The sequence below is a fragment of the Cervus elaphus genome, chromosome 25 (assembly GCF_910594005.1).
Source record: "Cervus elaphus chromosome 25, mCerEla1.1, whole genome shotgun sequence".
NCBI classification, from domain to species: domain Eukaryota; kingdom Metazoa; phylum Chordata; class Mammalia; order Artiodactyla; family Cervidae; genus Cervus; species Cervus elaphus.
Window position 1 is genome coordinate 42,085,804 of NC_057839.1, and position 16,589 is coordinate 42,102,392.

Genomic DNA, 16,589 nt, shown 5'->3' on the forward strand with positions numbered 1-16,589 from the left:
GGGTGGGGAAAAAAAGCAAACAAGTCAGCTGGTATCATGGGAGCAGTGTGCAAATGAGAAGGAATGTGGGAAGAAAATGTGATCAGGTGAGGTAAGTCAGGATCATGATGGCCTTGCATGCCATCATGCTTAAGAGGCTGGACTGTATCCTGTGGTCACAGAGTGCCATTAAAGGGTTTTCAACGGGAAACTAAAATAATGAAGGTAATCATAAAAGTTAGCCAGAGAAGAATGTGTACAGTAGGAAAAAGAGGAAAGACAGAAATGGAGATGGGGGAGGGGGGACAGAGCATTTTTAACATAAAATACTGGCCGTTAAGGAAATTAAAGAACAATTTGTGTGTTTCGTGTGTAGACCAAAGTTCGGAGGGAAGTACTGCACTGGAGAAAGAAAGCGCTATCGCTTGTGCAACATCCACCCCTGTCGCCCAGATACACCCACTTTTCGGCAGATGCAGTGCAGTGAGTTTGACACTGTTCCCTATAGGAATGAATTCTACCACTGGTTTCCGGTTTTTAATCCAGGTAAGGAGCTGTAATGGAATATTCCAGATCTCGGGCCACAGCCATTATCAGAAAGCATTTATCTGTCAGGGTACCGTGATGTACTACAGAGAAAAAAAGAGACTTGTGCCATAAAGAGTTTTATATTTTAAGAGGTGGAGACACTGACCTGCTTAAGTGAATCAGTAAATGTTGAAGGTGAATATTCCAACTCCCTGCCAAGCTCTGTGAGAGTTAGAAGAGAATTTCATCAAACATGATGACTCACTTCAAAACAGCTGAGGTACAACTAAGCAATGTGTGGGCTTGTCAGAAACTAATCACTGATGGAAGTGCTTATTGATGAGTGTGTGGAAGTGAATATAATTTTAACAGAAATTCAGAAAAGAAGGTCATTATGGGTGTGGAGTAATTTCAAAAAAGTCTTTCAAGGAAGCAGTTGACAATTCTTAAGCATGTGTCATCTTTCTTCTGCAATAAAGAAGGGGAAGGCATTCAAAGTAGAGTCAGCAATTCCCAGTGAGGGGAGAAAAGCACAAGGCAAGACAAGATGGTAGAAAATGTGAAATAGATCACCAGTCCAGGTTCGATGCATGAGGCAGGGTGCTCAGGACTGGTGCACTGGGACGACCCTGAGGGATGGGATGGGGAGGAAGGTAGGAGGTAGGGTCAGGATGGGGAACACATGTACACCCATGGCTGATTCATGTGAATGTATGGCAAAAAAACACCACAATATTGTAAAGTAATTAGCCTCCAATTAAAATTTTAAAAAAATGCACCCAGCATAAAAAAAAAAAAAAAAAGAAAATGAATGAGTAACTTGATCGCAAATGAGTGAGAGCCATCTCTGGGCTGGAAATCAACATTTTGTATCTATGGGACAACATGCATGCGTGCTAAGTCACTTTAGTCGTGTCTGACCCTTTGCAACCCTATGGACTATAGCCTGCCAGATTCCTCTCTCCATGGGATTCTCCAGACAAGAATACTGGAGTGGGTTGCCATGCCCTCCTCCAGGGGGTCAAACCAGTGTCTCTTATGTCCAGGTCGAGGGCCACAGCCTTTATCAGGGTACTATAATGCAGTACCTGTCTGGCAGACAGGCTCTTTACCACTAGGGCCACATAAGGGTAAAATGTAAAGTCAAGCATCTAAAGGAGGCACATCAGAGGATGAGGGCATAGTGAAGTTGGATAATGGAGCAGCAGCCTTGGCAGTGTTTCTCCTGAATCAGCACCAGTGACACATTTTCTTCTGAAAATGAGGAAGAATCATTGACCTTTAACTACAGTATCAAAGAGGATCTGTGCTCTTCGTTGTTATTCCAGTAGAGAATGAAAGAAAAGATGCTTCTGAATTAAGGAAATTTGAAACAACATAGTGAAAAGTAAGCACATCTCTTTTGTGTGTGATTGTTAAGCTTCTGAAGTCCAGTATAATAGAACACAAGAGGACTCCCAGGTGTCGGCCAGTGAATGAAAATTACATATTTGGACTGTTAGGAAAATGATACAGTCAATTGCTTTTGAAAAAAAGTGCTTTTCCTACGTTGTGTCTCCAAAATACCCTGATGGCTGTTGGTTGTCACGGGTGACATCTGCTCCTTGTCTCCCATTGTTTAGTGTCATTCATGCTCTAGAGGAGTGAGTCATTTGGTTTTTGGTTCAATTTTACTTCCTGATCTAAGCACCTGAATACAGAAAAGCTCTTGTATGTACTCATGTGGGTGCAAAAAAAAAAAATAGTAATGAAAGGTATAGACAGTTGGTACTACCTATATTTTGGAAATTCTGCTTTGTTGGAACTAGTTGCGTCAGTAGTACTAGAGACCCTGAATGAGCAGAACTAAAATGGCATAGCTGCCTCAGTGTTGTGACAGGTGCTTAGTTTGGAGTCCCCACACCTGCCAGATTCAGGGTTGGATTCGTGTCTGCTGGACTCTGATGGTTCAAGTAGCCAGATTTAGAATAAAAAGATTTGGTCCAGCTTAACTTTTCATTGGTTTATAAGCAATGATTGTGTGAAGAGACATCACTTTGCTGGCAAAGGTCTGTATAGTCAAAACTATGGTTTTTCCAGTAGTCATGTATGGATGTGAGAGTTAGACCATAAAGAAGGCTGAGCGCCGAAGAATTAATACTTTTGAACTGTGGTACTGGAGAAGACTCTTGAGAGTCCTTGGACAGCAAGAAGATCAAACTGTCAATCCTGAAGGAAATCAACCCTGAATATTCATTGGAAGGACTGATGCTAAAGCTCCCATACTTTGGCCAGCTGATGTGAAGAGCCTACTCATTGGAAAAGACCCTGATGCTGGGAAAGAATGAGGGCAAGAGGAGAAGGGAATGACAGAGGATGGGGTGGTTGGATGGCATCACTGACTCAGTGGACATGAATTTGAGCAAACTCAGGGAGATAGTGAAGGACAGGGAAGTCTGGGGTGCTGTAGTTCATGGAGTCACAAAGAGTTGTACATGATTTAGTGACTGAATAGCAACAAATTGTGTGCCTCCTTTTTGCATAACATAGCAGTAGGTATTAAAGAAATGAGAGTTATAAAAGTAGACAGAGATTTCATTCACTTTTGGAGTGATTGTTTTGCATCTGTAACTGGTATTGAGATTGTGTATACCATGTGAGGGAATTATCCTGAGTGCCATCTGCTTGATTCGTCTGCCTGGGCTGTGAGCCTCCATTCTCCATCTCAGTGGTTTTCTTATAGGCTCCTGTGATATTATTTGAGCTCTAAACTGAGTAGCTACCACCTTGATCAACACACTGACTTCTGCCCCCATCAGACTCTGTACTACAGAGTTGCTATTAGTTGCTTAGTTTATGGGCATCCTTGGTGACAACAATGTGGTGTTCATGACAATAGCTCTGTGCAGAGCACTCGAGCTGTGCCAGGCAGTGAGTACTTTACACCTTCCCAGGCTTCCCTTAGAAGCCACGAGAGGGTAAACTCAATGTGCAGCAGAGTTTTGGCAGATTTGCTAAGTAGCCAATGGCAGAAGAATAATCATAGATTCAAACATTTGGAATAAGCATAGAGACTCCATCAAACCTTGTAGTTTTCAAATTCTGTTCCAGGGCGTCCAAAAATGTTTGATTCTATTTTCATTCTCTAATTAATTTAATTGCAAAGTTAATTTTTTAAAATATAGTAAGGAATAATGCTTACATTCAAAAAATAGTATATGTTGAGTTTTAACGTATGAAAAACCATCAGTATATTAACTCATACATATTAATTTGGTTTTCTACAGACCTTAGAATAAAAGTCTCCCATCAACACAATTCAACTGAGAAATATCCTGAGATTACAGATCAAGTTGTTCTAAACTGTTACCATTTACAGCTGTTTGTGTGAGTCAAGATTTTTCAATGCTGTGCAAACAAACAAATGTTGACACTAGTGGTAAAGAACCCGCCTGCCAGTGTAAAGACTTAAGAGACTTGAGTTCTTTCCCTGGGTTGGGAAGATCCCCTGGAGGAGGGCATGGCAACCCACTCCAGTATTCTTGCCTGGAGAATCCCCACCCATGGACAGAGGAGCCTGGCGGGCTATGGTCCATAGGGTAGCAGAGTCAGGCATGACTGAACTTCATGCATGTGCAAACAAACAAAAAAACCCATAGAAAAAAGTTAGGTGCTGCAACCATATAAGTCTGTAACTGCCATCTATAAACTTGATTTCAAACTTTTCTGTTCCTCTTAATAGTCTCTTTGGATCCCACTGAACTATTTTTAAGCATTGTATACTTGAACTTACAAAATTTATGCTTCCTAAAATTCTGATTTTTGTCTACTTTATTTGCAAGATCTTATTTGAAAAAAGAAAAATAATTCTTCTGCCTAAAGGGTTTGAAAAGTACTAATTTAGGTCAACTTACTTTCCAACATGGGCATTTTCTTTACCAATTCTCCTGGCGGGGAAAAAAAAAAAAAAGGCAGCCAAAATCCCCTTGATCACATTCGTGGAAGCACCAACATGAAGAGCTGTGGCTATATGTTTTTTCACTGACCCTCATCCCCATCCTCCAGAGGTGAAGAAACTTCATCACAGAGAGGACAGCAACTTAGTCAGGGTTATAGTGTCTTATATAATGGAGGTGGAATTGAAGAATAAAGTCTGTTTAAGAAACTGAGATACTTAACACTAATTTCTGTAAATTCTTAGGGACTTGATTAGCCCATGTTAATCAGATATGTTTATGTCCTTCATCTTCTATTAGGGGATGGCCAAGACCTTATCTTGGTGCTATCACTTTCTTGGAATCTCTATTCCTTTTTTTGGATGTTTTTCTCAGCACCTCCAAATAGCTCCTCATTAAGGCTAATTTTTTAGCCGTTGCTTCTAAATATCTCAGCCCTAGTAATGCTTGCTGCCAGTGAGGTTTCCAGCCAATGTGGAGGATCTGACATGAGGTCGGACCTCAGTCTGCACCTCCTGAAAGATGATCTTTCAGGAACATCTTTAATTGTTGCAGTTACATTCCTTAGGAAACAGATTCTGAGACGGATACTAGCATGTAAGAAGTTCAACAGGTGCAGAAGAAGAGGGAAGGAAAGGGGGTCAGGCAGGGACAGAACCCGGGCTACAGTGCGGTCTCACTGAGGGCTTCTCCACCCCCATGGGGAGCTCTACAGCTGGAAGGACCTTCAGAGTTGCCACAGTGGGTCATGCACCAACCACTGAGCCCCGCGTGCCACAACAAGAGATGCCACGGCAATGACAAGCCCGCGCACTGCAACTAGAGAGTAGCTGCCGCAAGACAGAAAGCTCATTCATGGCAATGAAGACCCAGTGTTTAAATGAGAATGTCAGTGTGGTGAGCATCCCAGGAGATCTTCTAGCCAGATGCCTCTCATTTCACAAACTAGGAATCTGTGGCTTCAGGAGGGAAAATGATGGCATAATAAGAATGATGTTTGTGGACACCTCAAAACCATTCACAGCCCACCTCCCCTTCACTTTCCTCTACAATTGAAAAGGGAAAAGTAGAAGACTGGCTAATCTGTATTTCTAGGAGCCCCAATTTCAGCCAAAGAGATAAAGAGGGCAGCCTCACTGGGTCAGGCCTCTGAGAAGGGTTTTAATGGTTTTGATGCAGCTGCCCTGAGCCCCAATCCCATCTTTCTGCCTTTCACTCTTCTCTTGCTGCCTGCCCTATTGCAACCACACTCAGACAGCCAAGAGGAAGACAGAAGGAGGATAGCCCCCAAATTTCTGTTATGTGGGGAAAATAAACTGATGCCTTTAAAAACAAGGCAGCACATTTTTTTGCTACTTTACAGAAAAACTTATCACTGCCTGATAATGAGAACAGATGGCTTCCCTGGTGGCTCAGTCGGTAAAGAATCTGCCTGAAATGCAGGAGACCCAGGTTCAGTCCCTGCCTCAGGGAAGATTCCCTGAAGAAGAGAGTGGCTACCCACTCCAGTATTCTTACCTGGAGAATTCCATGGACAGAGGAGCCTGGCGGGCTGTAGTCCATGGGGTCACAATGACTCAGACACGACTGAGCAACTAACACTTTCTTTCAATGAGAACAGCTTATATTAAACTCATATCATTATTTGTTCTGTACACATACTTCACTCAACACTTTATTTTTTTTTTTAATTTTTTTATTAGTTGGAGGCTAATTACTTCACAACATTTCAGTGGGTTTTGTCATACATTGATATGAATCAGCCATAGATTTACACTTATTCCCCATCCCCACTCAACACTTTATATGCATTTTCTTAATTTTAACTCCATAAGAAAATCCTATGTGGAAATTTAAGTTTTTTGACCTAATTTTTATGGATATGCTAATAGATTTAGAGAATAAATAACTTCTTAAATTCAGACTATACAATAGAGCCAAGAGTTAGCCCAGGCTACACTCTGTAGCCTAAACATTAACTATGAAAACACTTTTTAAATGGCGAAATTCAAATTGCAACCTACTGACGAAACGTGAGATGCCTGCAAACTTTTCCTTGACCTAAGAAGTCATGTGTATCCCTCTTAGCAAGTTTTAGTTTCATTTCTAATGATCACTTCTGAAGATCATTATCCAAAAATGTTGGACTGCCCTGTTTCAGCAGAATTGAAAATGCAGCCTTCAATTCAGAGAGTACATTCAGTTCCCTCAGCTTCCTTTGAGAGGATTAATCAGACAGCGTGAGGGCAGAGCTCAACAGCCCATTAGTTTTAGAGTTTTCACTCAGCTGAACTGTAAATGCATGGAAAAGCTGGAGGGGAAATACCACATGAGTGGACGAAAAGGATGTGTGAGGAAAGATGAGGTGGTAAGACACTCCACTCTGTGGATATTGTGGAAGTAGTGAGTTTGGTGTCTGGTACAGACTCTCTGATAGTTGTGGTGACCTTGGAGAACTAATTGCTCCTCTTACCCCCTTATGTAGGGCCCTGTGTCACAGGCCCACCTGATGACATTACTCAGAACACCGTGAAAGACAGAGGCCAGAGGAAAGGGCAGGGAGAAAGGACTCCAGGGCTGCCTTGAAAACTGCCTCAGAACCCGGAACCTTAAATTCACAATGGCTGCTTTCAAGTACAGGTTCCTTCTGGCCTTGGGCACGCCGGTGGGGCATAGGTGTGCAGGTTCTGGGGGTCACAGCAGTGGGTCTGTGCTTTGCCCTTGCTTTTAGCACAGATTATTTACTAGGTATTCTTAGACTCCATAGTGCATGCTCAGCTGTCCAACTCTTTGCTGTAGCCCTCCAGGCTCCTCTGTCCATGGGATTTCCCAGGCAAGAATACTGGAGTGGGTTGCCATTTCCTTCTCCAGAGGATCTTTCTTACCCATGGATCGAACCCTTATCGCCTACAACTCTTGCATCACAAGCAGATTCTTTACCACTAAGCCACCATGGAAACCCTAAGACTCCATAGGCCACTGTGCTTAGGTTCCATAGAAATCTGTGTTTCTTCCTTGCAGTGTACTTCAGTTAGCCTGTCTAACCGCAAAGAATATGCTAATCCAGTATCACAGAAGGAAGATGAAAGGAAGTCTTGAAATGAGGGCATTTCTTCATGGAATGAGACCTCCTCCATTGTCTTGATTGAGGGTCAAGATATTATTTATAAAAGAAATGTATGCTTCTTATTTAAAAATGCAAGTGTATATAATAAAATGAAATAAAAATGAATTCTTCTTAGCCCAGCACACTTATTCGTCAGAGGCAAGTATTGTTAACAGCAGATTTCCGTTTACACACAAATGGACTCATATTTTGCCAGTTCTGCGACTTACTCACTCATGTAGTGGAACACTATTACTTTATTCCTCTTAGTGACTGCATTAGCCTTCCGTTATGTAAATGAAGCTTAATTGATGTGTCTGTTTCTTCCTGGATAAACAGCTGCCATGAACATCCTTGACCCCTGTCGCTAAGTTCAAGGTTCATTTTTTAATATATAGTTTTAAAAATTGCTTTTGGTTGTGCTGGGTCTTTGCTGCTATGCGGGCTTTCTCTAGTTGCAGAGAGGGGAGTGCTACTCTTTGTTACATTGGCGGGCTTCTCACTGCGGTGACTTCTCCTGTTGCTGAGCACAGACTCTAAGGCATGCAGCCCTCAGTAGTTGTGGCGCCTGGGCTCGGTTGACCAGGGTGTGGGGATCTTCCCAGATCAGAGATCAAACCCATGTCCCCTGCATTGGCAGGTGAAATCTTAGCCACTGGACCACCAGGGAAGCCCCTCAAGGCTCATTTTTATGACTGAGTGGATGATCTCTCAGGATGGAGTCGATCTTTCTGCCACTCTGTCCACAAGTTTTTCCCTAACAGTGTTGATCACTGCCATGGCTGTTACTAAGTACTCATGGGTTAAGAGCCTTTTCTGAGTGTCATAATCTACTAGTATTCACTGGGAAAGGTTAATGGTAATCACATTAAAACAACTGCTGTATGCCAGATACCTTATTTCAGGTTTCCGGGTGTTATCCTCTGTCAGTCCTTCCATGCAAAGAGCAAGAAGGCCCTGGGCAAGATGGAAGCATCAGGGCTGGGATTTAAACCCCTATGAGTCTAACTCCAAAGATCGCGTGGAGGAGAGACTCCCAGGTCATGCTTACTTCTGCTCCTCCTATGCCTTTCGGCCCTTGCCAGCATGTCCTGGCTCCTCTTTCTCACAGCGTGCTTGGCAGTAGTAGCTGATCAATGCGCAGAGGCCTGCAGTGCTCTTGAGGACACCGCAGTCTGGTTAAGGGGATTGTAAAATCTGTAGTCTTAGAAGCACAGAGCTGTGGAGACCTCAACAGGTATTGTGGAGGTGGAAGAGCTTTGAACTGGGTCCACAGTCACAGAAAAGGAACGTCATGGGGCCACCTACTGACCCAACAGGGTGCAGAATTCTTTCTACTAAATTGACAAGACAGCCATTCTTTAGCAAATAGTAAATCAAAGCATGAAATCAGTGCAGAATTGATTAGAAATGGCATCATGGAATAATCTGAAGGAGAAGAGGATATTTCAAGAAAGATTTGTGTATGTGTGGGAAAGAGAATTTGAGCCAGCATTACAAACACAGGTCTTTTGACTGTTCTGAAAGAGGATTGGAATAATAAATACATAGCTTATAGGGCAAAGACCTTCAGAATTCACCAGGTCATGATGAGGAGGTGAAATCAACAACCATGAAGCTGTCATTTGTTAAACACTTAATGTATACCAGGTACCACGCTGAGTGCTTTACATACAATCTCTGCCTTAGTCTTCATATTTATCCTGAAAGTAGATATCATTATCCCCAATTTTCAGATGAGGAACTGAGTCACAGAAAGAGTAAGTAACTTTCTCAAGGTAATATTAGACCTTCATGAATTTTTATGTCTCTGCCCTCTGTAGAAGTCATGATTCTAGAGGCTAGTGATTCTCACCATATTTAAGACCCATGAAAGATTTTTAAAACGGAGTCCAGTGAGTATTCTGCCAAGTTTGTTTCTCAGATGTGATCTGTGAATAAATGCATTGTCTAAGAGCAAAAAAAGTGGTTACTTTAAAGGTCTCATTAAAGCATTTCTTTTTTGCTAAAAATAATTCTGTGTGTGTAGGTTAGGGGCTAATAGAGTGAGTGCTAAGCTGAACTATCAGCTTTTACTGTGTCCCACATACTGTGAGCTCTTGGAACACTTAATCTCTCTGGGCCTAAAATTTTCTCTTCTAAATGAAGATAATAAGAGAACTAACATCCTAGGGTGATTGTGATTGTTAGAATGAGATAACGTAATGACTGCAAAGCACAAGAAGATCTGGTAAATAATGTTCAGGTAATACACTGGCTGTTATTTTAACAAGCAAAAATTCCTGTTAACTCACTAAATAAGTAACACCCACCAAATCTCTGAATAGTTTTATCCTTCAGAAAGTGAGTCAAACAGCACAAGCCCAGAGGGAATATAACCAAGGCAAACATTGGAACTTCACCACTTTGGAGTTCAAAATGCCTTTGGATGGGGGTTTTACTGGCTGCAAGGATCCATTTTTACAGCCCTGAGAGTGAGTGTTTTCTTAAAATTTGCACCCTTAGGCACCTCTGGGCTTCCCTAGTGGCTCAGCTGGTAAAGAATCCACCTGCAATGTGGAAGACCTGGGTTTGATCCCGGAGTTGGGAAGACCCCCTGGAGAAGGGAACGGCTACCCACTCCAATATTCAGGCCTGGAGAATTCCATGAACTGTATAGTCCATGGGGTCACGAAGAGTCGGACATGACTGAGTGACTTTCACTTTCACTTTTCAGTTTAGGCACCTCTAGTCCCAGCCCTCCCCAGCAGGCTGGAACAGATAATTCCTTTAGAAAAGCTCTACAATAATTCAGGGGTGCTTTCTCTTTGGGCTTAATGTGTCCCAATATCAATACAAAAATCTCAAATCTAAATTCTAAAGCTCAAATCAAAGCCTCATGTAAAAGTGCTTCCCCTGCCTCCATCCTTCCGCTTGACAGCCTGATATTTCCTGAGTTGCTTCCCAGCACACTTGGACCCAGCACACCTGGGTGGATGCTCTTATCTCTGAAAGAGCAGAATTGCTCCCAGGCGGCTCCTCCAAGCACTTCTGTTCCAGCTCAGGCAGTGACAGAGCTAATCATGCTGCCAGGTATGAAGATTTACAGTACCCCTGGCTTATGCATTGCTCCTGGAGTCTGCTGGTCCTCTGCTGTTGGCGCTTTCTGGAGTGATCTCTCCAACTCATGTTAACTTCATTCGTATCCTCAGACAACTTATCTACTGCACTTTATATAAAATCAGTTGGTATTCTTTATTCACTTTTACCTTTCTCCTTGAAGTTTTGAGCAGATGCTTTAGAAGCTCTGACTCAAATTTCTCCCTTTTCCATGTTTGAGTTTTGCTCATAGTTAGATTTGTGTAACTTGTACATTTTTATTTCTTTACCACATGGATCATGACATCCCTGAGTACCCGTACCTAGAACTGTGACACTGGCTTGCATTTGGGGCCCATCCACACTGAGGTGTGTTCATGGCAAATGGACTTATGGCTGGTCTCATCAAGCCCTCAGCTGGTCACAACACCAAGAAATTAACAGTCCTTTCCCCAGTAAACAGACCCAGAAGAGACCCCAAAAGGACATTTCTGAAGGGGATAATCTTAGATTTTTCACTTAAAAAAAAAACAAGACATAATATTCAAAGAAAATTACTATTTGAATTCTTATTATTTACAAATATTGGGCTTGCTAGATGTCCCTAGTGGTAAATAACCTGGCTGCCAATGCAGGAGACCTTAGAAACACGGATTCGATCCTTGGGTCATGGAAGATCCCCTGGAGGAGGGCATGGCAACCTACTCCAGTATTCTTGTCTGGAGAATCCCATAGGCAAAGGAGCCTGGCAGTCTACAATCCATAGAACGGCAAAGAGTTGGACACAACTGAAGCGACTTAGCATGCATGCATGTACATGTATTACCTATTAAAATTTTTAAGGCAATTTATGTTTTGAAAGTTATCTCCTTTTCTGGTTATTCTGAGTACTTACAAATAGATATGGATTTTATTAAATAAATCTTTAGAAAAGTTGTCTGTGGGAAACCACCCATCTTCATTCACAAGGGAACAGAAAATTGAACCTTAGAATGGATTCAGTGCAGGACCTAGCATGGTGGGAGAGACCACTGTGATAAGCAGGGTGGCTTCTGCTGTGGACAAAACACAGATCTTTTGTTTCTCTGTGGTTATAAACCTGTGTCCAAGGACTTCTTGAAGAGAGTAAGGGAGAATATTTGTTGGTTTGGTTTATGATAGTGGCAGTGGTATTAGGAATGAGCTGGCCCCCATGGAAGCATCTCCCGTGGTGGTCTGCTTACCTTGCTGCAAACAATAGGCAAGCATCATGCTTGTCTGGAGTCTTGCATCTCTGGTTTCTATTACTTATTTTCTAGGTTAACCCCAGATACTCCGTACCTTATTTTTAGAAGCTCAGTTCAACATTGGGTTGAAAGGTCTCCTCATTTGTAATAAGAGACAGCATTTTAAAGCAGTCTTCCCAATTTAATTTGTTGTAAACCTCTTTAAAAGAAAGAAGTCCCCATTACAGCATGTGTCATAGAAAGGTGGAAGATGGGAATCTCCAGATTGATGACACCTGGGGGTCCTGTGTACAAATCCTGGGGGAAGGGTGCTGAGCTGGGAAGCTAACTCGCGAGAATTTGTCTCTTTTTCACTTCAGCACGCCCTTGTGAGCTCTACTGCCGACCCATCGACGGCCACTTTTCCGAGAAAATGCTGGATGCTGTCATTGATGGTACCCCTTGCTTTGAAGGCGGCAACAGCAGAAATGTCTGTATTAATGGCATGTGTAAGGTATTGGGTATGTTTCCTTAATCTACAACTTTATAAAATTGTGATTTTTTTTATTAATTTGGAAAGTTAGATGTTTTAATCTTTTGCTTTTGTGGTATTTGCATGTGGACTGGTATTTTTATACAGTCTGTGAGACAAGACTTTTCAGTGTTCATCAAGGTCACAGTTAGAAACCAAATGTCCTCCTGCTGTTGTCTTCATTTCTTGAGCTGTTGATGCACTCTGTGATATTTCAGGCATGGAGCTGAGTCAAATTGAAGAAGAATCAAATTATCCTTTAGAGGAATGATTCTTTGGAGGAATTATTAGGAAAAGGCAACTCAGATTATTTCAGTGGCTTTGAATTACTCACTGGTTACTTGCCAACAGTAAATTTGAGGAAAAACTAATAAATAATCATATAGTGTTTTTCACAAAGCATTTTGATATTTAATTCACCTTGATCACCAACATGATCACCTTAGGAAGAGAGATGGCATGACAGATAATTATAAAGCAGGTCTTCTGATATCAGTTTAACTTTTCACATTGACTCCATTAGGAAACTCTTGCCTTTATATAAATTACTTGGGTCTGATTTTTAATCAAACTTGGCATCACCAACTCAATGGATATGGGTTAGAGCAAGCTCTGGGAGTTGGTGATGGACAGGGCAGCCTGGCGTGCTGCAGTCCATGGGGTCACAAGTAGTCGGACATGACCTAGTGACCAAACTGATTTTTTAATGCCTTTACATGTACAACCACTGAGGAATTTCTCCCATTGCTTACAGTCTATTTTGCAAAGAACTAAGAAACAAGCTTTGAGATCCAGTACTTGGGCATAAACCTCAGTTTAAAGAGGAGGTTTTTTGTGAACTTCCCTGATGGTCCCGTGATTAAGACTCAGTGCTTCCACAGCTGGGGGAACAGGTTTGATCCCTGGTCAGGGAACTAAGATCCTACATGCCGTGCACCACGGCCAAAAACAAATAAAAAGAAGGTGTTTTTAATCAATGAAAGAAAAGCTATATAAAAATAATTAACTATTAGTAAAGCATAATGGCTTAGTTCTTAGGGTCTAGAATATGAACCCAATACCACTATTTCCAAGCTGTGTAACTCTACATCTTTTTAAGACTCAGTTATCTTTCACAGAATTGAGATATTAACATATCTTCTTAGATCAAATGAGGTTTAATCTAAATGTAAAGCCCTTAACAGAGCCCACGGCACACCAAAAACTCTTAATATATTTTACTCATTTTTGCAAGTTATCGTCACAGTTTTTCCACTGGACTGAGTTATCACCATGAGAAGATCTTGGCCATCAATGTTTAGCACCCTGGGAGGGTGAATTTATCACCCTGCAGTTGCTGATGGACTTATTCCAGTCCTGACCAAGGCACGGGGAGGCAATATATGATTCCCAGGACTAAGTGAGCTAACAGCAGGTCACAATCAGACTCTAAATTAGAACGAACTCAGGCAAAATTCTCTTCCTGACACACTAATTGCCATTATATCTACAAAGAGTCAAAAATAATTAATATATTTTAGGTCAGGTCTGTTCCCCAGAGTGGGAAAAAGTTTCGCTAATTTAGGCCCCAGCAGCCCCATGGCCATTTACTACAGTGGTTCTCAGGCCTGGCTGCCAATTAGAATCAGCTGGAGAGCTTTTAAAAACCCTACTGATGGCTGACTCTATCGCCACCCTATTAATTCAGAATTGCCTGGATGTGGAGACTAGGCATTGGTATTTTTAAGACTCCTCAGATGATTGCCATATGCTGTTAGAGCTGAGAACTTTAGTCATCAAGAAATGAATGTGATGCTAAAATTATCTTTTAGACCTAAATACCTTTGCCTGTATAGAGACTGTCTTTAGCTTGTGATGGAAAAAAGCAAGTAGTTTCAACGGAAACATAAGGGGTGTTGGGTATCTCTCTTGAAGCCAATTAAATCAGCTTAATAGAATAAGTCAGATTCTCTCAGCTTGCTTTTTTATTTCTGGAAACCAGTTAAGGCCTTTTAGAAACATTAATTACTCACTTTCTGTCTATACCACACTGAGCTAAGTTTTTAAGCTGAGAAATTATGTCAAATCAAATTTACCTTAATAGCCTAAATGCAATTTATCTTTTAAAGATCCAGATTGTAGTTATTTTCATTTTTTGTTAGTCTTCTTATTCACTTACTACAGTTTTTTCCAAAGGGAATTGAACATGTATTGAAAGAAAAAGTTATGCCATTAGAAAAAAATTTATATGGTGTCTGATTCATCTTTGTGTATATGAAAATGTTTGCTTATGGTCATATAAATACCTGCTAGAGTTGCTTATACTCATATATTTAGCTGTTTTGAAATTATAATACTTGCCACCATTTTGGCATGTTAGATTTGCAGATTTTGTTGTCAAGGGAATTTTTTTTCTATTTATTGATTTTTTTTCTACTATTTCATTTACCCTCTGTATCTACACAAGGCTAAGATTTTAAGTAAAGTGGTATTTGCAGTCAAATTATTTTCTCCTGTCCTTTTTTGGGGAGGATTTACACCCATCTTCTGCTAGATTTTTTGAAAGCATTAATGGATACAGCGTCCTCAGAGTTCTTTCTCATTTAAAAATATGTATAAATTTTATTTTATAAAATAAAATTTTATAATTTTGCTTTTATTCTTTCCCTTTCTTCTTTCCCCTTTCTTTACAAAATTTCCCCCTAAATTTTGTAAACATTGCTCTTCTTTCTTCTGCTGTTCAATCTTATATGAAGTATAGGCCTGGGCTAATATCTCTCCCTAGGTAACTTGGTATTTTTCTTTCTTTTTATGTAATTTACTTTTTATTGAAGTATAGTTGATTTACAGTGTTTCAAATATTCAGCAAAGTAATTCAGTAGGCTGTGCTGTGCTATGCATAGTTGTTCAGTCATGTCCAACTCTTTGCGACCCCATGGGCTGTAACCTGTCAGGTTCCTCTGTTCATGGGGATTCTCCAGACAAGAATACTGGAGTGGGTTGTCATGCCCTCCTCCAGGGGATCTTCCCAACCCAGGGATTGAACCCAGGTCTCCTGCACTGCAGGTAGATACTGTCTGAGCCATTAGGGAAGCCCAAGAATACGGGAATCAGTAGCCTATGCCTTCCCCAGGGGACCTTCCGGACCCAGGAATCAAACTGGGGTCTCCTGTATTGTGGGAGGATTCTTTACCAGCTGAGTTACCAGGGAATATATATATATAGACATATATATATATATATATTTATATATATTTATATATATTATATATATATATTTTTTTCAGATTCTTATCCACTGTAGGTTGCTTCCACACATTAACTACTATAAATAGTGTTGCTGTGAATACTGGGGTGCATGTGTCTTTTTGAGTTAGAGTTTTTTTGGGTATATGCCCAAGAATAGGATTATTGGATCATTTGGCAACTCTGCTTTTAGCTTTTTAAGGAACCTCTATAGTATTCTCCAAGGTGGCTGCACCAGTTTACATTCCCACCAATGATGTAGGATGGTTACCTTTTCTCCACACCCACTCCAGCATTTATTATTTGTAGGCTTTTCAGTGATGGCCATTTTGACCAGTGTAAGGTGATGCCTCACTTGTAGTTTTGATTTGCATCTGGCTAATTAGTGACATTGAGTGTATTTTCATGTACTTATCAGTTTATCTTCTTCAAGAAATGTCTATTTAGGTCTTCTATTTATTTATTTTGCTGTTGAGCTGTATAAGCTGTTTGCTTATTTTGAAAATTAATCCCTTGTCAGTTGCCTCATTTACTAATATTTTTTCCCATTCCATAGGTTGTCTTTTCATTTTCTTTATGGTTTTGCAAAAGCTTTTAAGTTTAATATGGTCCCATTTGTTTATTTTTGCTCTTGTTTCCATTACTCTAGGAGAAGGATCCAAAATAATATTGCTGTGATTTATGTCAAAGAGTGTTCTGCCTGTATTTTCCTCTCAGAGTTTTTGAGTATCCAGTCTTACATTTAGGTCTTTAATTCATATTGAGTTTATTTTTGTATATGATATTAGAGAATGTTCTAATTTCACTCTTTTACATGTAGCTGTCCAGTTTTCTCAGCACCACTTATTGAAGAATCTTTTTCCCATTGCATATTCTTGCCTCCTTTGTCACATTAACTGACCATAAATGCATGGGTTTATCTCTGGCCTTTCTATTCTCTGAACTTCTAAGCTTATTTATCACAGATACAAATTTAAACAATGACTTTTCAGGATGTCATC

The 16,589-nt window shown here is 40.7% G+C and overlaps 1 protein-coding gene across 3 annotated transcripts in view; it reads left to right on the forward strand.

The window, feature by feature from the left end:
- The window catches only part of ADAMTS12 (ADAM metallopeptidase with thrombospondin type 1 motif 12), a 378,754-nt gene that overhangs the window by 245,515 nt on the left and 116,650 nt on the right, over positions 1–16,589 (forward strand). For 2 of the 3 annotated variants that reach the window (XM_043887192.1, XM_043887194.1), the window contains exons 12-13: positions 356–525; positions 12,212–12,345. In XM_043887192.1, the coding sequence (XP_043743127.1) occupies positions 356–525; positions 12,212–12,345 (304 nt within the window). Of the gene's footprint in view, positions 1–355; positions 526–12,211; positions 12,353–16,589 lie in introns of all 3 variants that reach the window. The other variant, XM_043887193.1, reaches the window with a different exon arrangement.